The sequence below is a fragment of the Poecilia latipinna genome, unplaced genomic scaffold (genome assembly GCF_001443285.1).
Source record: "Poecilia latipinna isolate Pla-1442-1.1 unplaced genomic scaffold, P_latipinna-1.0 Scaffold1093, whole genome shotgun sequence".
Taxonomy (NCBI): Eukaryota; Metazoa; Chordata; class Actinopteri; order Cyprinodontiformes; family Poeciliidae; genus Poecilia; species Poecilia latipinna.
The window spans coordinates 87,169-107,888 of record NW_015113709.1 but is presented as its reverse complement, the minus strand read 5'-3'; the positions used below and the strand labels follow the sequence as shown (position 1 = coordinate 107,888).

The 20,720-nt window shown below is 37.5% G+C and overlaps 1 protein-coding gene across 5 annotated transcripts in view; it reads right to left on the bottom strand.

The window, feature by feature from the left end:
• Positions 1-20,720, bottom strand: part of LOC106959535 (oxysterol-binding protein 2-like) — a 56,564-nt gene that overhangs the window by 14,444 nt on the left and 21,400 nt on the right. For 2 of the 5 annotated variants that reach the window (XM_015052162.1, XM_015052163.1), the window contains exons 3-6: positions 20,139-20,267; positions 6,781-7,031; positions 1,283-1,481; positions 92-212 (exon numbers count right to left, since the gene is read on the bottom strand). In XM_015052162.1, the coding sequence (XP_014907648.1) occupies positions 92-212; positions 1,283-1,481; positions 6,781-7,031; positions 20,139-20,267 (700 nt within the window). Of the gene's footprint in view, positions 1-91; positions 213-1,282; positions 1,482-6,780; positions 7,032-17,286; positions 17,588-20,138; positions 20,268-20,720 lie in introns of those variants that run through there. The other 3 variants (XM_015052164.1, XM_015052166.1, XM_015052165.1) reach the window with 2 other exon arrangements.

Here is a 20,720-nt window from a genome sequence, read left to right as displayed (position 1 = left end):
TTTTTTTTTTTTTTTTTTTTTTTTTTTTGCTTTTGTCACTTCAATACAATTCATTTCTTTTTCCAAGGACAAAAACTGCATGGAGACTGACTTGTGTTGCGCGTTTTCACTGGCAGTCACTGTTATGAACTCAGTGGACTCATCCATGGCATCAAAGTACTCAGAATCCTCATCTTCGTCACTTGCGTCTTCTTTGCTCACCCTTTCACTCCCTGCAGTTAAAGTTAAATATGTCAGACTTTACAGACATCAGACTCAAAATACTTAATAAGGCTGAATTTGTATTCTGCAAAATTCAGGAGCAACGAGCGTGAAATCATACACCCCTGGTAATTAATCAAGGAATAACAAGATAAGTAAAATTACCAATGTTCCTGCTGGATAAGTAGCCTGAGTGATGCAATTTCTGAGTCTGCTTTGCATGATCAGCATCTGACACAAAGTCTGTTTATGAAAAGACTGCATCCAGAGGGAAAAAAACACTCACAATCTATGCTTACAAACACCATAGATATTAATTTAAGTTGTGAAATCTAGAAAGATATAAATAGTTTGGTTTTTCTTCTGACTACTTTCTGTGCTCATCTTTCCAGTCATCTGTTAATTTCAAAGGAAAAAAGCCCAGACGAACAAAGCTGCTGGTCTGTTTTCATTTGTAACTTCTGTGAATGACTGAAAAAGTAGAAGCAGGTTTAATTTTTCTCATTTTCTACTGAAAATGCTTGAACACAGCAGTCACTGAAACTGAGCCAAATTCATTTTAATCTTTCTTTTTCATATATATATATATATATATATATATATATATATATGTGATGATGATGATGTTTGCAGATGATAACTTATCACATATCCATTCATAAACCATTTTTCTGTATTTTAAAGAATCACTACTTCCTACATAGTGCTAAGTTGATAAGGTACTCCTGAACTCAACTCTAAGTAATCATTTTTTCTTGGGGAACGCAAACACATATTCTATCACCTATAGGGAGTATCTAAAAACAAGAGAAATGTGAGTTTACGGGACTATTGAGAGCTTTTGAAAAGATAAATGTTGGTTCAACAGTTTTTGGATAAACAGACCAGTGGATAAATATTTTTAGATAATGTAATTGCCACCTCTAACTTCTCTATCTCCTAATCTAAACCATCTGACACAACTTAAAATTTCCGTCCTACACATGAGGATGCTCTGTAATATCCGGCCTCGGGCTGCACATGACTTTTAGCCAGTGAAATCAGGAAATCACGTGAGGAAATAATAGACACTTGGTCTCACTCTGACTGGTGGTTGGGGCACTGGGTGTGCTGGAAGCATGCGTGGGTGCTTCTCTCCACGCTCGCTCAAGGCTGTTGTGCTGCTTGGCGAGCTGCTCGATCGTCTCCTCTAGGTGGGTGCGCTGCTCTCGCTCGTGTTGCAGCGCCCGCTGCAGTCTTCTGCTGTGAGTCTCAGCTAGGTCCAAAAAGTCTCGACATGCCTTAGGGAGATATGAACATGGGAATGATTACATAGCTATAGCTAAAATGTCTAATATACTCTGAAAGTGTGCAGGATACAGATTCTCAGTTAAAACAACAAAAAAAAGTGTTTTCAAAAAAATCATAAAAGTCTAGAATGACCTTTAGCCAAAGTAAGAACTAAGAGCAAAACAACCCTACAGACAATCACTGTAATCAAAGTTCTTTAACAGCACTAGTTGTTAATAAGTTAACTAGATGTGTGGAAGGCAGTTACAGACTCGCCTTGCTGTGTCGAATGCACCTCTGAGCAAACAGCTTGTGCTGATGAGCTGCAGTTAAAACCACTGAGGGCACAGCAGAGGCCTTTCTATTGGCCGGCCGAGCCAAAAGGGGGCGTCGTTGCTGCTCTGATTTTATTGCTGGCAGGAGGTTACTTCAGATCAGATATTTATTACATGTCAGCAATTGTTGGCTCTGCATCAGGATTTTCTCAGCCTTCCTCATATTAGGCCTAAAGGTCATTGAACCTGAATGACATATCTCTGTCAACTTCATACTCTGAGACATGCCATGTGACGGTCACAGAGGGTTTAGTAGAAGGACAGAGCTAAAGAATAATGATCTAAAAGTGCTGCGTTGCATTTTACCTCTGCCTTTGTTGTCCAGACTCGTGAAACAGGGTTTTTCTTTTTTGCCAAGCTGAATATCTAATCACATGATTGCATTTGGTTTTTTGGTCAATGCCACAAATGCGTTACTATTTCTGCAGAATGTGCAGAACTGCTGATGTTTGAGCCTAATCACTTTTATATATGTGGAGAAAAGGCACCACATTGAAGACTAAGAAATGACATAAAATAAACACGAGCCTACAATGTTTTGAAAAACTTTATCACTCATCTGTTAGTTGCAGTTAGAAGTTATTTAATAGTAAAATGCGTAAAGGTAAGTGGGTAACACTTTATTTGAAGGGGGTTGAATAAGACTGTCATGACACTGTCATAAACATGACATAACCTGTCATGAACATGAATAAGCCTTCATGAATATTTATGACTGTTGTCATTACTGTTTAAACTTTACCTTTAATAACATAAAGTTACCTAATTTTTAAAGGGCAATCAGTAATACTTTTATAACAAATTTATATCAGTAATGATTTCTTGGTTAATGTCAAGTTGTCATAACAAAGACATTTTGAATAATGTCAACTTTGTATTAAAAATGTCATGATTTACCGAATGACGCTTTATGACAACAGTCATAAATATTCATGAAGGCTAATTGATGTTCATGACAGGTGTTATGTCATGTTTATGACAGTGTCATGTCAGTCTTAATCAACCCCCTTCAAATAAAGTGTTACCGGTAAGGGTTAGAGTTTAGAAAAAAAGACAGAAAATATTGTTCTAATACACCGTTGTAAAATTAAGAATGAAGAAAAATGAATCACAATTTAAAAAATAAATACAATTCATTTGTCTTGCTCAATATTTCTCAATATATAGATATTTTAATGCACACCGAGATTGAAAAAAGTACAAAAATCAGCAAATTCATACAATCAAAAGTTTTACAGTACACTGAAGGGATGTTGTTTGAGTTAACAAATGTATTGATGTAATAAAGTCTTACGACATTTAAGACTATACTGAAAAAAAAATATATATTTTTTTTTTATTTAAACTATTATGTTAATTTCCAGCATCATAAAGGACAAATATGGTTTGTCACTGACATTTATGCCAACAAACTCTCATCCAAAACATTCTGTTAGTTTTTACTTAAAAAATAAAAGCACTTTTCTGAAAATATTTTCTGTTATTTGTATTTTTTAAGAATAGAAAGGAGGAAAAAACAAGATGCATTAAAAAAAAATCAGATTAGGTATGACAATCTGATTTTATTTGCACTAAATGGAACTAAGCTTTTAAAATGACAAGACAATGATTGTGTTGCTTAAATTCTTAAAACAAAAAGAAATATACTTTCTGAACAGACTACATAAAAATCTCCAAATATTTCAGAAACGAGAGACAAGACAGAATATGAGGTTTCCTCGTGGAAACGATAATAAGCCTCTTACCTTCAGCAATCTTGCTTTAATGCCAAAAGATCATTGCTGAGCTTAAATGTTAGGCCTATGTGTGACGTATGAATCAACTTCCTCTGGCAGAACCATGATATGAAACTCAAAGCAAACTCTAAGATGTTTGAAAGTTCCACTTTTTAAATGCTGACTCCTCAGTACGATCACAGACTACATGTGACTTGTGGTGTGTTGATGAATAGAGAATCAGTAACATCAGTCTAACACAGCGAAGGGAGATGCAGGAAAGATTTAACATCATTATCAATAATAACAATAATCAGTCTTAGATTAAACTGCCCAGTTTATGTAACCAAGTCATTTCACAAAGGCTAAACTGAACCTGTTCTCTGAAATTTGCATAACTCATTCAGTTTGTCTAAAGATTAAATTTGCTTTGAACTGAAACTGTAACATTACACTGAGCAGACACAAAATAAACTGAGTTAACCTTTTACGTGATTAAACGATGATAACCCCAAAGAGGCATGCTCTGAAATCCATACATGCACCAAGAGGACGATCCGTCACTAGAGCCACAAACGGCACATATGAGAAGTTAGGTCAAGGTTGACTGACCTAAATTAAAACCTCCTCAGGCTGAAATAAAAGATGGAATATTGTTAGTTTATAAAACGAAACAAAAAGTTAAGCTGAACAATCCAAAACAATTTATTTATGACTTACTCCATTTTCTTATGAGACAACAAAAGCGACTTATTTCATAAACATCCAGGCTTTAAAATTAGTGTAGGATTAATTTAATAAGTTTGGTTAAAATCTCATGACATTAGAAATTTTACTCTACAACCTCAGAGCGAAGACGGAGCCAAAATGCATCCAGGTAATTTAAAAACTAAATATATACACGCATAATGAAAATTCTGCCCAGAGCAGAAGAACAGTAAAGTACTTGCAGCAATGATGATTGTATGATATATTAAAATCAATCAACCTTGAAAACTCTCTATCATTTTACTTTGGATACAAAATTATGTAATGAAAATTTAACAGTATCTTCCAACAGATTATCTAATCTAAGATTAGTAATTTAATCCAATTTGCATGATTCCGTTTTCATATTTCTAAAAAACAAAAAAACCAAAAGGGCGACACTAAAAAGTCAGGACAGCATCACTGAAATGGAAGCACATAATTTAATGCTATGCACCTCCAATTTAATATGGCTTGACTATCACCTAATCATAATTTATATCTACATTACTTGGAAGCAGCACTCCTGAACAACAGACGTCACTGAATCAAGTTGACTCTAAAAGCTATTTTCTGCTTCTCTAATCAGGATGTCCTTGGGAGCAAAGCAGCCGCTCCATAAAAACCTTTCTGTGTTTAACACATGAATCGATTGGTCAATCGATCCAACACATTGCACCCCTGAGGTTAGTAGGTGTGGTTGAGAGTATTTTCCGTAAGAAAACTGTTTTATGCTAAGAAGTAAAACTGTTAACTGTTATTCTGCAGAGAATAAAATGAAAACATTTCTAAAGTGTTTGCAAAAGTAATACGTTCCTCTTTAACTTTTTCAAGTTTGTGTTTTGTGAAAATGTCACGTTACAACCACAGACTATACTGTGTGTTCTGCTGATTTTATCTGACAGACAAACACAGAGTTCATTAATATGAAGTGAAAGGAAAATTACACAACTTTCCTTGTTTAACTATTAAAAACCTTGAAAGTCTGTCGGCTTCCTCTGAGTTTTGTATACTTGGACAACCATGTTTTTGCCCATTGTTCTTGGTAAATTAACTCAAGCCTGGTCACTTTAAATGGCGACCATGTGTGAATGTCAATTTTCAAGTCTTGCCTCAGTTTCTTAATTAGAAGGAGATCTAGACTTTAACTAGTCCATTCTGACACATAAATATTGATCAATCTAAACCAGTCTATTGCAGCTCTGGCTGTATGTTCAGGTTTGTTTGTTTGTTTGTTGTTTTTTTCCCTCTATTTAGCTGAATAATTCATCACATTAACTCTGATCAGCTTTTAGGTCCCTTATAAAGAAAAGCACCCCACACCATGATGCTGCCACCACTATGTTCCACCTTGGTGATGGTGACCTCTGTGATGTACACTGTGTTTTATTTTCTATCCCACACATCGTTTTGCAAGACCATAAAGTTCAGTTTTAGTCTCATTTGACCAAAGTCTTATATGGATATTAAAATACACAACCTTTACTAAATATTTTTTAAAGCTACTGGTTTCCCTGGATCTTAATTATAGCTACCACCATAAAGGTTGCATTGCTTTTCTCTATTGTTGAATGAAGACTAAACTGAATTAAACATTGAGCCACTGTTTTCATACTATTATTTATTTAAAAAATATGCAAAAATCATTTCATAGCTATGTGAAATTTAATTTTACAAACTTGAAGTTTGTATTTATAACATGACAACATCCGAAGACATTCGAGGAGTATGAATATTTGCAAGACACTGTATGTGAGGAGTCCAAAATGTACCTCCCTTCAAATTATTTGTACTCACAGGTAGACACTATGGCAAATTTAAAATACATTTTACAGCAGCTCAGTTTGTAATGCATATAAAAGTTGAAAGATAGGTAGATAGTTATTACTAAGATCCAGAAACCAAACCCACATAAAAAAGCAGAAAAAAAAAAAAAAACGAACAAACCTTGTATTACTCTTTGCTCGCTACAGTCCGTTTAGTCAAGCAGGTTCTGAGATTTCTCTACAAGCTGGTGTCGGGAGTTTGAGAAATGTTGGGGGGCCAGAGCTATTTTTGTCACCCATACTGCATATCATATTTAGTGTTGCTCCTTTGGGACGTCAACCCCTTCCTCATCCACCACTGATAAAACTATGGTAACATTACAGGTTGTAAAACATGGAAGAAACCAGTGAAGTACGTTTGTGTCTTGAAAAAAAAAACAATTTACAAATGCATAACTTAGACAAACAGACTGTGGTTGCATAAAACCAGTTAAATAAAAGGGGCAATAGATGTGGTTGTGTTTTAGCAGTTTAAACCTGATCTGCTGGGGTGTAAATGTGCCTATCTAAACATGCAGGCCGCAGCAGGGTGGCTGTGGGACCATCTAATCTCTCATCACTTACTACCCAGGATATCATGGATGACTGGTATTCCTGTCACATTGATCCCTCTGCAGCATGCAGGACACAGACCACTGAAGGCGTACTGCTGGTGCATCTTTTAGCTGCAAAGTCTGGAGTACTTACATTGATCATAGCATTGGAAGTGATGCGGAAAAGGGTGGCTCTCTCGTTAACTGCCTTGATCTTTTCCCCTCCCTCCAATGGGACTTTCAGTCCTTCCAGTTCACTGAGGGAACGCTGCAGGGCGGCTCCATGCTTGGCGATTAGGTCGTTACAAGTGCTGAGGTCATCAAGCTTGCTGACAAGTATCTTCAAGGTACCCTGGATCTCGCTGCGGTCCGACTGCGTTGTAGGCTCCTCATCTCCTGAGTCATCTGGAAGGGAGAAGTCACATAAAAAAAATGCTCAACAAAGATAAATTATGTATTAAGATTTTTACCCAGGAGCGTTTTTCTATGGAGTACCCACACAGCATTGATAAACATGCACACAACCTCATTAAGAAGTGACACATCCCATTAGAGATGCATGAACTTGACTTGTAGATACATAAATTAATGTCCAGTTTTCAGCACTAAGTAAAGCTCACTATTTGAGATCTGGCAGAAAGCTTATTGGAGGCATATATAAATAGAAACAGTTGTGATGTCAAATGATAAAGATGCCATCACACATTTTTCTTTTCTACTAAAAAAAACATCGAAAAAAAGATGGGGACAAGGCATTCAAGAATTGTGGAGGAAAACACCCAAGGCTGAACTACACTGCTCCAGTTTAAGCCCCGTTTTACATCCATATAAAACACTTTGCAAGAAAAACAATACAGATAACCAGAGAACATAGGAGAAATAAGATCCAGATCTATGAACAACTTTGTTGATGAAGTCACTAACAAACCTTTCGAAACGGGGAAGAAACTCACTGAAATTAAAATCTAATGCATGAAACTGCTTTTATTGAGGTTGCAAAGAATTGCTTAAATGCAAAATAGGTAGGATACTAATATCATACCAAAAATCTACATATTGACAATATATTTGGCAAGTTCAGAGGACTGACAGTTAAGTACATCACATCTGATGTATATTTTTGGTGGTCAAGATACTAAAGAAGCTCACAGAGAGAGAAGGCGGCATTGTGGAATGGTTAAGAAAGTAAGAAAACTGTTTGCAAACCATAATCAATATCATCATTGTGACTTTTCTCAATAGCATCTAAATAGTTCTCCTGAAATGAAGTATCTTCACTGACTTTGGAAATGTTGGCAGCTTTTTAAAGAACTCATAATAGAGATATCATCTTCAGATCTCCTTTTTGTAGAATGAAGCTGCCCTTGTCATAAGGTGGGGTTGAAGTGGTGAGGAGATGACGCAGAGAACCCAGGTTATGGTGAAGATGAATTTAATGATGAATGTAGTTCACATAGTCCAAATCAGGCAGCACGGCAGGAACAACTAGCACGCAGCTAAGCACCGGTAGCAACTGACAATGAAGACTAAATCAACTGGAACTGACGTCGACACAGGACTTAACCAGTACAACTGGGAAGACGGACAGACAGACACAGACTGCAAACGTTTGACAATTGACAAGGACCCGACGAGGAACACAGACAACAGGTGGGTATAAATACACACGGGGTAATTAAGGGAATGAGACACACCTGGGGAGCAATCAACGGGGAGGACAGGACAGAGACTCACAGGGAAACAGGAACACATTGAAAAACTCAAAAACACACAGAAAACCACGGATCATGACAGCCCTGGTAAACATAAGCATCCAGCTTCTTCTATGCTTCAAATGCCACAACAAACATGCAAAAAAAAAAAAAAAGTAAATATGGTAGCTGAAGGTTTACATTACTTCACTGGATTCAAATTTGAGCAGCAGCTTGTTTGAGTGTCCAAAAACAAAAAAAAGCAACCAACACCAAAAGACGCATGTGTACATTCACTCATAAATCTTATGAGTTCATAAAATTTTCAGCATCTACAACTAAACAGAAATGTGAACATTAAAATATGTTGGACCATGCACAAGCAGAGTCCTGCAGATGTATAGAGACAACTGTAATCCCAATAGCAAAAACATGTTGGTGGCAACATCACAATGTGGAAATGCTTGTCTTCAGCAGGGAAGAGGTTGCAGCTAATGAAAAGACGGATAACAGGAAAATCAGACAGTCCTGGAATAAAACCTGTTCCAGGGCTGAGAACAGGTTGAGAGACTAGAAACAGGAGCAGAGGTTCACCTACCAGCAGAACAACAACAACTCCAAAGCCAGAAACTCCAACAGAATTAAATGAATTTGAATCAATGGTCTTCATATGACAATAGGTGAAAAGGTTTGCAACATTGCATGGGTTTGACTGCATGCCACTAGTCATGTTTGAGGAGGAGCAGCTGAAATAGTGACAGCATAACTACTTAAAAGAAAAAAGAAAAATACTGTTAGAACATATGCTTATTTTGCTTTGTGGATCAATTAAACAGTTTTGAACAACTACCCAATAAAATGCTATGGGATTCTAACCAGGAGTTAATAATGCTTGGAAAAATCCTAATAGTGCTGGCTATAGCCTGCTGGTTTTTATTTTTGATCTGATAACTAGGTTTAACTGTTTAGTTTTGAGGAAAACTTCGCCTTCGAACCCCAGCTGCACAGAGAGAAAAATACTGAGAGAAGGGAATAGAAGAATCTCTCACCATGTTTGCATTCCTGGGCATCCATTTTCAGCCAAAGGTAACCAGAGTTCATTGAGTAACAAGCAGCACAAACAGACACTACACTCTAACCCCCGAGGTGCTGTAAGTTGTCAAACAGATCTCCAGAGAGACACACAACGACCACACTATGAGAAAAAATACACACATCAAAACAATCCAGCTGAGGATTGGCACAGCAGCTCGCCAACAAAAACGAAAGCAAATCTGGAATTGAAAATGACACCAGGAATCCACCTATCGCAGGCCAAGAGATGAGGAGGATTCAAGTTGCACAGAACAGCAACACAGTCACTGATGTGAAAGTAAAGGTACAGAAAAAAGACGGGCTGAGTGTATCCAGCCGTTGTCTGAAGGGGTCGTGGTCCGATTCCAAGGCAGCAGCCAATAGTGTGTGATATGAGTGTGTTCTGAGAATTGGGGAGGATAATAAAATCAGCCTTTAATTAGCAAAGCATGACTGTACTAGAACAGCTATAAGTTTGTTGGCCAGTTAGCAAGTTGGTTAAGCATTTCCTTTCAAAAGAAAATAATTATCTCCCTTCTAACAATATTTGATTGTGCAAATGAATTTGTCAAAATGAGAGATATAACATTTGATAAAATACATTTTGCTGATTCAGCACCAATGTTGTTCCGGTCTGGTGAAAAAAGGGCCGAGTCAAAAAGTGATTCGATTTACTGGACTACCTACGCTCTGCGCCTCATCTACAGTCATGGTTGATGCAGATTTTATTATTATAATTATTCATTTATTTATTTTTAAGTCTGGCCTGGTGATTTAGATTTCGACTGATCACAGTTTTCATTCTAAGGAGCATAGACATAAAAAAAAACAACCTGTGATGATGTTTGATCTGTCGAACACTGACCAAAGCCGTATATTGAAGCAGCTGACTGATCAATTGAGTGGAGCGTTGCCGGCAGCGATTTGGATGTGGCTTTGGTCAGGAAAGAGCTGAGTAAGCCAGATCTGTGTGGACAGTGACTGTATGGAAAGGTTTCCATGTGACGCTCAAACTTTCAAAATCAGAGGATATGTTTTCTTATAGATCTTATCACCAGTGAACCTCGCCAAAAACAGCCAGATCAGCAACAAACCATTTGCAGTAGACAAATGTTCAGTGCCAAATGTTTTACTGAACAGCAAAGTTGTCACTAACAGAGCTACACAGTGCTGTATGCTCTGCATCACAGTCAGGTTTCAGAGACCTGAAACCTGATTTCACTCTCTGTAATTTCAGAGAGTGAAATTACAGTATATATTAAGTATAGATCACTTTAGTTCTGCTAGGAACATGGCAAGCACAGGAGAATCCAGAAAAAATGTGGAAATCCTGTGGCTAAATTAAAATATTCACTAACCTCTGTGTCACACAGATTTCCTCTCATATCCCCAAAGACCTGTTGCCCTTGTAATTGTTCTCACTGACTGCAGTTGTTTTTTGGCATGCTACACATGAAACTGATCAGCTGTATGATACACTAGGCACTCATTATGCATGTAAAAGCTAACGAACTAAGAAGATACCAAATTAAGTGTTTTGGATTTACATTACTTTAAATTTATTTTCTTTTGGCTCCACTCCATAAAAATGATGAGTACTTCCTTTCAAAAGCAAAATGTTGTGTACAAAAAGTGTATCTGTTCTTACAAACCTTCACCTCCAAGATGACTCCTGTTTCCACAGACATAAACTGCGATTGAAAGTATTGACTAGCTGCTCCTCTGAAAAAGGTATCACTACATAAAGCTTTTTAGAATTATGTCAGAAATATCCTTTCTGCAACGTCCTCTCAGTTCACTTAGTCGGCTCTTTGTAGCATCGACAAAATGGCAAGCGCCACCAGACAAGCATATATAGTGAAGAGGAAGGCCATTTAAAATCAGTAAACATCAGCAATATATCACTTGGTACAAAAATTGAATATTAGCTTTTATATAAACTTTCAATAACTCAATAGCCTGTTTATGGTGTCATTTTATTTATACTAAAGCCACTCTTTCTCATTTCCGAGCGCTTTCTTCACACCAGCAGATGGATGGGTTCTCACACCAACGTCGATGTCGAGAGGCAAGGACAGAAGCCCATTACCACACTAGTTATGTCTCAAGGTTACATTACCTCCCCCTGCCCAAGCAGCCCAACACCTCCGAGAACGCTCAGTAGAAACACATAACCAAGCCCGTTTCTGATTCATCGGCTGAAGGTAACCTGGACGTTTAGGACATAAAATTAAGTAACATGTAATACAGTAGGGCTGCAACTAACAATTGATTATTGTAACAACTAATCAAAAAAAAAATTATATATGTTTATGAACCCCTGCTCAAACACATGTCCATGAGCAGTGAATGCTTGATACAACAACTAAAAAGTCAAATGATAACGAGCAAACCCTTTTCAACTCGAACATGCCTAACAGAGTGGAACACATATCAGAATAAAGTAACACTATAAAAGGCAGCCCCAGACATGGTTACTAACCATGTTTTTAAATACAAGCAGCTTGTCCTAGAGAGCAGAAGTACAATAACTGAGAGGATCTTTCCTAGACCTTCATATGTCATTCAGGGAACAACTAAACGATCTTCATCCAGACCTGAGAGATCATTTCAAGTCAAAGACGGTGGTGAAAAGTCAGGGCTGTGCGACAAAGCCAAACCGCTAAGTGCTTTGCGGACTTCTAAAAGGGTTGTAAACATTTTTCTAAAATAAAACATGTTTGTGAAATTGCCACTGAAGCATCATGATACCATTGCTGTTCCTCCTGAGCCAAAAGTGAATTAATAGGATGGTTCTGCCATATTTTTTAAATTATAATGTGAGCTACACATGACTGACAAGTGGTTAAAATATCTGAGTTGACAAGAATAGAAACAAGTTTCCATATGACTAGAGGGATAAATTAGGGTCATTTAGTTTAGCTTTAATTGTTAAGCCTGTTGCAATGAAACATTTGTCAATAATTTTAGCTCATTTTGATTATTGTAAAAACAGTTCCATAACGTAGATATAAACCTGAATAAAGTTTAAACACTATTAATGGAAGTACCTATGTGCTGTTCTGCTTCCTGCAGCAAACATTACATAAAAGCAACCAATAATTCTGCAACTGAACATGTATTTGATGCTCTAATCCTCCCTTATTGCCCTCCTGTGCTTTTAGTAAAAACAAAATTCTGGATATAGGTGGGTAATAAGGAAAAAAGCAGCAGAAGAGGTAACAGGAGCATGTAATTAGGTGAAGAGAAGTCTGGTATCTCGCTGTCAGATTTTGTCTCTTTGCTAGTCACAGAGGACAGGCTGTCAGATCAGTGGAGTCAGGCTTCCAGCTGACAGCACATCACGGTGTTGGCAGAAAGATGAGGACAAAGAGCACATATAAAGGCACATGGGGGAGATGTGCTGCCCCATTGGCTTTAAAACTGTACATAAACTCACTACTACCCCAAATTAAGGAGAGACAACTGTACTGTAGTTACAACTCAAATTTTGCAAAAGAAAACAGCTCAAATGTTCTCTGGAAGATGTGAGCATATCTGACATGGATATATGAGTATCTTGGATCTCTTTAGAGAACAAATTTTGCACATTCCACAGACTGTACAAAGCGGTGGGCAAAGTCTCCCACTATCAGAGGCAAAATGAGAAATGAAGGTTCAAAAAGTGTTTTTAAATTAACTGCTCTTAAGTGCTGGCACCAATTTGTTCAGCTTCCAATGTTCTAACATTCAGTTAGTTTTCTTAGATCTACTGTTTATCCCATTAGGTAGACTGACTACCTCCAGACAGTAAATTGGACCCTTTAAAATGATTCCTTTTGGTAAACAAAGTTTACATAGCAACTAATAAAATACAAAAAAAGTACCTGTAATTCTAAACTGCTACTTTTTGCATCTACAAGAACAGTCCTGTAGTGAATAATGACATTTATTATGAATCTATTTATTTATTGTTTTTACTGTTTTTACATCCAAACCAAAAGTTCTTGAGGCAGTCAATGACATACTGATTTTTATAGCTTAACATTTTTTTAAACTGTTTTAGCAGCACTTCCTTGAAAAGGTTTTTTTTTTATCTCAAAGGGTTTTTATACTGGTAAAATAAAGGTATTTTATTTTTTTTTTAAAATAATAAGATCTTTTCAGGAAGTCTGGCTCACACGGGCTGATGTAGCCAGATTAAACTATAAACTCTACAAACACTTGACGATCACTCCTGAGTCACAGCTGCTACAGACTTTATAACCAACAATACATGCAACAAATCTGCATTCAGACTCTGACAGAATGGAAAACTTCAAATCACCACACAAACACATTCAAGTTGTTCATCAGGTTTTAGCCCACAAATAGATTTCAATTCATGCAGACAGTCATTTCCCAAGGATTCCTATCAAACACCATTTACAGCACAGACAGCAAAGAGAGGAAGGATAATAGAGTATGTATAAGGGTAAAAATGAGAAGAACGTTGGAAGCAGCAGAGGATGAACAGGGATGCTTCCCAGGGGATGGAAGTTTAATCCTGTGCCTGTAATTGCTAACTGACTCCATAACTCCCCAGAGATCCATCACAAACCGAGGAGACATCAGGTTTAACCCAGTAATTTGGCTCTCAACCCTCCACTAGCAAATGAGAAACAGCACATTGCAACTTATCACTGTCCCCAAAGTTTTAGCCAATCAGCTCTGGCAGTACTTCTAACCCAACGCACACAGAAAGAACCGAACAAAAGTGAAGATTAACGTCCCACTGCAGCCACTAAGCAGTGAGTTTTAATTCAGCAGCATGTGCTGTGATAGACAAAAAGAGAGAACACTCTGACTCATGGGTCTTTTATACTCCGCTATGCTGAATTTATTTCAAAAACTTTCAGCTGGGTCGAACCTTGAGAGCACACAGCTTTGGTTTACTGCAGTGCCTGTATTGAAGGTTTAGGTCATCAATTGCTCCAAACCCTAACAATACGAAGTGAGCTCCTCCGCATGTGTTGAAAGTAATACCAGAGCTACAGCAGTAAAAATGCCATTTACTCTGGAAATAGAGACAAGCAAAACTAAACATTTTTCTTCAGCATCTGAATCACAAACTGACAATAAACTCAAGGTTCAGAACGTTGCTTGTGAAAATCCAAAATCAATTGTGATGGATTGTCACCTTTTATGTCATGTTACCCCCTTTTTTTTACTCCAAGAAATAATGTCATAAAAATGCAAGAACACATTTTCAAAGATCAATAAACTTTAAATTCTAATGAACATTTAACACTGCGAGTGGAAGACACTTCAAATATCCAACATAAATAAATAAAAACTACGGAAACAACAAATAAAACAAATTATAAAGTCTCTGTAAACAAGTTGAGACCAATGCTCCAGACTGAAGACTTTTGTCTTCCGATCTTTGGTGGAAAGAGAGAAAAGAGAGACAATAATACAAATGGAAATGAGCTTATTTTTAAAAAATCATGCAATTAAATTATTTACACATCACATCAACATTAGAAGGTTAAAATATTATTTCAGCTCACAATATTGTCAAATAAAGGCACTTTTTATAGGCAGAGTTCTAAATGTCTTTAGCTAGGTCCGATTTCTGAGCATTTAAACATTACAAATTATTAATATAAACCATAAGGTGTGGTGTTGGTAAGAAAAAGAACGGAAGATGTTTTAGGATGTTTAGTTGAGCTACAGTTTGATAATCAAACACTGAAAGGTTTTCAATATTTAAGGTTACTGCCGTTCGTCACAGCAGCATTAGCTGACCAAGAAATCGGGGAAGTGAAATTTATAGATAGCAAGGACTTTTCATAGCTCACAGACTAGTTTCAAAAACAGACTTTTTCTTTAAAATATGAAGCTAAATAATGAAGTTTATGAAACGTGACTCAAGGAAAAAAGCCAGGCATTTTGATTTGTGTCACTGATTTTACTTTTTTAATGTTTTTTAACATTAACACTTCAAAGCTGAAGTGTTAATGTAATTGAGGTTTCTTTCTGTCTAACATCCTATTTTCCCATAAAACACTTCCTTAACAACAGTGTTAGGAAACAACTTTGTGTGACATTTAGAAACCATGTGCTTTCAGAGTTTTCTGTTTTGTAACCCATGACATTAGAGGTATTTAATATGCAGACTGTTTTTTTTTTTAAGAAAATAGTGGCATGCCACTTGAATCCTTTTACATTTCTTCAGATTACAACCACAGATTTGTATTTTGCCAGAATAATTCAAAACAGACCGACAGAAAGAAGTCTATATCTGGGAAACAGAAATAAAAGGATATGCGGTTTTGTAAACTGTTTTACAAATAAAAGTCTTAAAAAGGGAATCTGCATTTTAACTCAGCCTTCCTGAATCAGTAGCTTGTAGAACTGTTTTTTGATTCAGGTGCAGCTACTTGCCTTTTGCAGAATCTCTATACTAACTTTTTTGCCCAGTTTCCTCAAAGAAAATTGGGCTATTTTAAAATGGCCCAATTTTCTGGGCAAAAACATGCCCAAACATGAGCCTGTTTTGATATAACCCATTCTATTGTGCGTGTGTAGGGTCAGTGTCATCCTAAAAATGATTTGACCCAATCCCAAGTCTTTTGCAGCCTCCATTTACCATCAATTCTGACTTGCTACATAGCTGCTGATAAACTGCAGCTATGTAGCAAGTCAAGCTTTCTTTCAACACTGGCTTTGTTTCAGCTGCTCTTAACGGTTGGAACTGCACAGTGCACATATAACAGATGTTTTAGCAATAAATTGTGGGCTGTGAATCTTTGTAGCTCCTCCAAAGCTACTGTGTGCCACCAGACTGGTCCTCTGATTATTTATCTTCTTACAGCACTGAGTGGGAGGTTTTTCTCTGAATAATGCTATGTGAGTTTTGGTGGGTTAATAGTTGTGCCGTGTACAGCACCTACAGATCGACAGATCAGCAGTCAAAATGAAAGAAAACACTGCAGTTTGTTGGAACACTTGGTTCCCCAAATACTGCGTGAGTTATAAATACTGTCTCCAACATAAAGCTCAAATATTTGCACTACACTCTGAATATATAATTTACCTTTTAACACTTCTAACAGTTTCCACCAAATAAGGAACAACCAAGTGAGTAAACAGTGAGTCAGAGGATTGAGATCACAGCAGTTTAACTTTGCCCCAAGCAAGTAATGGTTAAGAGTCATGGAGAAAAAATTGTTGATTGGACATATTTCAAATGTTTTTCAAAGGTAGCAATGCACACAACAGCACCAAACACAAATGAAGAATGTTCTTTACCCACCATGTGACGTAAGTAATACTGATTTGTCGTAGAATCCTGTTTCATTAAGTAAATCTCTCTGAAGCATTATTTCTTGTAAATGAATGGAGGGGGAAAAACACTTTATAATTATCAAACATCCTACAATAGGATATAGAGAACAGGTTCTAGGACCCTGAATTATAAGGCTATACCCCTGCTTACAGTTTCTGATTGCGTAATGAAGTTTACGTTGGGTAAAAAGTGCACACAGATGAACACTGCAAACACAACACATTGGCCTGTCACACTCCAGCTCATCCATACGCAGATGTAAGGTGGAGCGAAAGGAAGGAAGTGAGCAGAAATGAGCATGAGTGAGAGAAGCGCGAGGAAAGACGAGAAAGTACATGCAGTGCAGAGCGAAAGAGAGAAGGCAGGCTGCTCTTTTCACAGAGTGAGGCACTGCATTGTTAGAGGATGCTGCAGAAATGTCAGCATCCGTGGTTGACAGTGAGCTGGATGGAGGAGTGACAGACTACTATAAGAGAAAGAAAGAGATACCAGGAAGAAACCTGTCTTCAGACACATGGAGATGATTGTGACAGCTCTAGAGCTGCACCATTAGCTACAAACCTAGAGCTGTCACCATACTGACCCCGGTTGAGTTTACTCAGACAGCCCGAGTTGCAGAGGGAGCGGATCGCCCTGGGCTCCCAGCAGCTCCGGCCCTTCATCCCACTCTCTGCAGGCCTGATCCAACTCCACGCTCCCTGAGATGCGACGCTGCCCTTGTGCCACTACGTAATCATAGCGAGGGGAGGGCTGAGGCACTGACTTTCCTTTCCCCAGCGTTACAGAATGCACACAAATAAACTCGCACTCAATCACGTACGACGATGTGGGGCCAGTCGCACGCACCCCTTCAGTCCTATGTCCAAAACTGCATTCTCTGCCCACCAGAATCGGACGCACACAATCTGCATACGCTCAATCACAAAGCTCGGCACGTTTACAATTCCCCTTCACATGCTTTTCTGAGTGCAGTGCAGCTTGATGGGGAAGGGAGGGTGGAGGGGAGGGAGAGGAGCTGAGAGGAGATAGGACTCGGCAGCTAGCAATCATCTACAACCAAAACTGGAACACATTTCTTTCTCTCCGTCACCTCTGTGCATCTTGACAGAACTACCCAACAATCTTAAGAAAGGGAAATGACAAGGGAGGAGTAATAAATACGTTAGTTAAACTAGTGAGAGCTTGTAGAGCAGCTGTAAATGAGGAAAAGATGAAGTCAGAATAGGGATGGAGGAAGGTCAAACAAAACAAACCTCTATAAAATGTCTCTTTGTGCTACTGACCGACGTGTTACTGCAGTGTCGCTATGTCTGATTGTGTTTTCAATGCTGATCATCAGCCACTGATGGCTCAACGAGACATACAAACAGCTGCAATACAGACCACACTGCCTTCAATTTCAGAGTGGATGAAGGTTGTTGCCTCACAATCAGAGCTGAATTACAAATCCCACACCAAGGTCACCTCAGTCAACTGCTGTTCATTTAGCTGAGGGTTGCAGAAAATACACATCAATTCTAAGCAGGATTCATCAGTTAGTTTACAGGGAGTGAACAAGCCCTTTTGTTCATTAGTTTAAAACCCATTCATGGAGATTTCCATTATTATTTTTAAAGACCGATCTCTTATCTTCATGATTAACCACACTGTATTTAGTTTACATGGGATATATGTTGATGTATTTGCATATCCACAGATTATATGCCTTTCCATGGACCTCTTAGGGTTTTTTTTTTTAATCTGAGCCGTAAGCTACTGTTACACTGTTTCCTTGTCGTGTCCAATGTAAATATGTATTTTAAGTAAGTCTAGATGTGAAAAAATTAAATGTACTTTGTGAGTCTTGGCACATCCCCGGATACGTGTCACTTACTTTTTTTTTAGCTTTGCAGTCAAACGGGCTGATGAACACCTGAATACTTTGTATTTGTTTTTGTCATCTCAACAAATTCCTCAAACTATTGTGATCAAATCTAAAAACTTTTGCACATTCCTAAATGGGTACGCCCAATTTTAAAATGCAGAAATTTCATGCTAGTTTCAATATAGGTGCATGTTACAAGAGTCTGATCAAGTTCTGTTAAAGAAATTAGATGCTATATATTTAATTCAGATTAATAAACACAAATCAAACAACCATACAAACTGTTATTTTATCTTGAGAACAGTATTTTTATTTCTTTCTCTTTTTTGTTGCTTTAGCAAGTTTTATAAAATTTAAATGTCACTACTTTCTTCACACAACGAAAATGCAACGGTCTGAGTTTGTCACAAAAAAAAAACTTGCCGTTATGAGTTTGTAAAAATTCTGTAGCAGTTTAGAGCTGCCTGGGGGTGAGGGTGAGGAGGCAGAGGGGATTTTTCTAAAAGGCACTGAAGCACAAAAGATCTTCTTTAAGGGTTTTACATATTTGAACTTTAAAAATGGAAAATAGTCATCTTGTGTGATCTATGAAGAAGATTGTTCCATGAAAACCAAGAAAATGCAACATCCTCCTTTTACAGGTCACAGGGTTGTTTTGAGTTTGATAAAAAAAAAGAATAAATAAATAAATAAATAAATAAATAAATAAATAAATAAATAAATAAATAAATAAATAAATATGTTTGAGATGTATGATATGTAGGCTTTGATTTAGGAATTGGGATCCCATTTTTCCTTCGTTCTCTCTTGGATTCAAAGCCACAATCTTTATTAATGATTTTTTTATTATTCCTTTAATGACGTAACTAAAATTTGTTCAAGCTTGTAATCAATCAGTCTGCCTATTTAGAGGATGACAAATAGTCACTGTGCGATTTGGAGATATGGTATGTATCACACTGAACATTTACTACAGGAAGTGAAGTGGAAAGTTGTCCCAGGAGATTAGAAAGAAAATTTTAGACATGCATATTAAAGGTAAAGGCTACAAGACCGTCTCCAACCAGCTTGATGTTCCTGTGACTACAATTGCATATTATTTAGAGGTTTAAGGTGCACATGACTCTCTGGCTTTGGTCGCAGGTCCACTGGATAATATACATAAGGCTGGAATTTGCCGCAGTGCATACCGATGAGCCACAAAGCTTTTGGGAGAAAGGCCTTTGGTAAGATGAGTCAAAACTAGAGATTTTTGGCAAGGCACATCAGCTCTATGTTCAGAGAAGTTACCAAGAAGATACAATTGTCCCTACTGTGAAACATGGAGGAGGCTTGGCTATGATCTTGTGTTGCTTTGGTGCATCTGCCACAGGGAGTCTTGCATCTGTACAGGGTGTGGTGAAATCTCAAGACGATTAAGGAGTTCTGGAGAGAAATGTGCTGCCTGGTGTCGGAAAGCTTGATCTTAGTCGCAGGTCATGGGTTTTCCAACAGGATAACAACCCAAAACACACAACTGAAAAGCACCCAAAAATGTCTAACAGCAAAACATTGAACTATTCTGAACTGACCTGAAACGAGCCCTGATCTAAATCCTGCTGAACGTCTGTGGCAGGAGCTGAAACATGGCGTCCGGAGAGGGCGCCCTTCAAACCTGACACAACTGGAGCAGTTTGTGCACGAGGACTGGGTCACAACACCTGTGGACAGGTTCAGAAGTCTTATTGACAATTGCAAAATTTGTTTAATTGCAGTGATTACCTCAAAAGATTGAGCAACAAAAAAATATTAAGTTACAGATATCATCGTTTTTGCCCAGGCCTGTTTCATTAGTTGTTTTTTTTTATGATTTTGTTGAAAGAAGTTCAAAAGCAAAGTCTGCTTCTTACTAGATAATTTTCAGTAAATTTTTACCTTTGTCACCTTTCGGTTATTTCAATGACCATTGTGGGCATTTAAGTCATTAACAGAGAGGAATCAACAATTTTATCCATGTGTGCATGTGAGATAGTTTCAGTGAAAATGATTGTGATAAAAGTAAAGCTGTGCTCATTTTGATAAACATCTTATTGGGAGAAAGTTGACCAAAGAGCTTGGTGCAAACTTCCTCTTCGTAACATCTCCATTGTTAGAATGATGCACAAGTTGCAGTT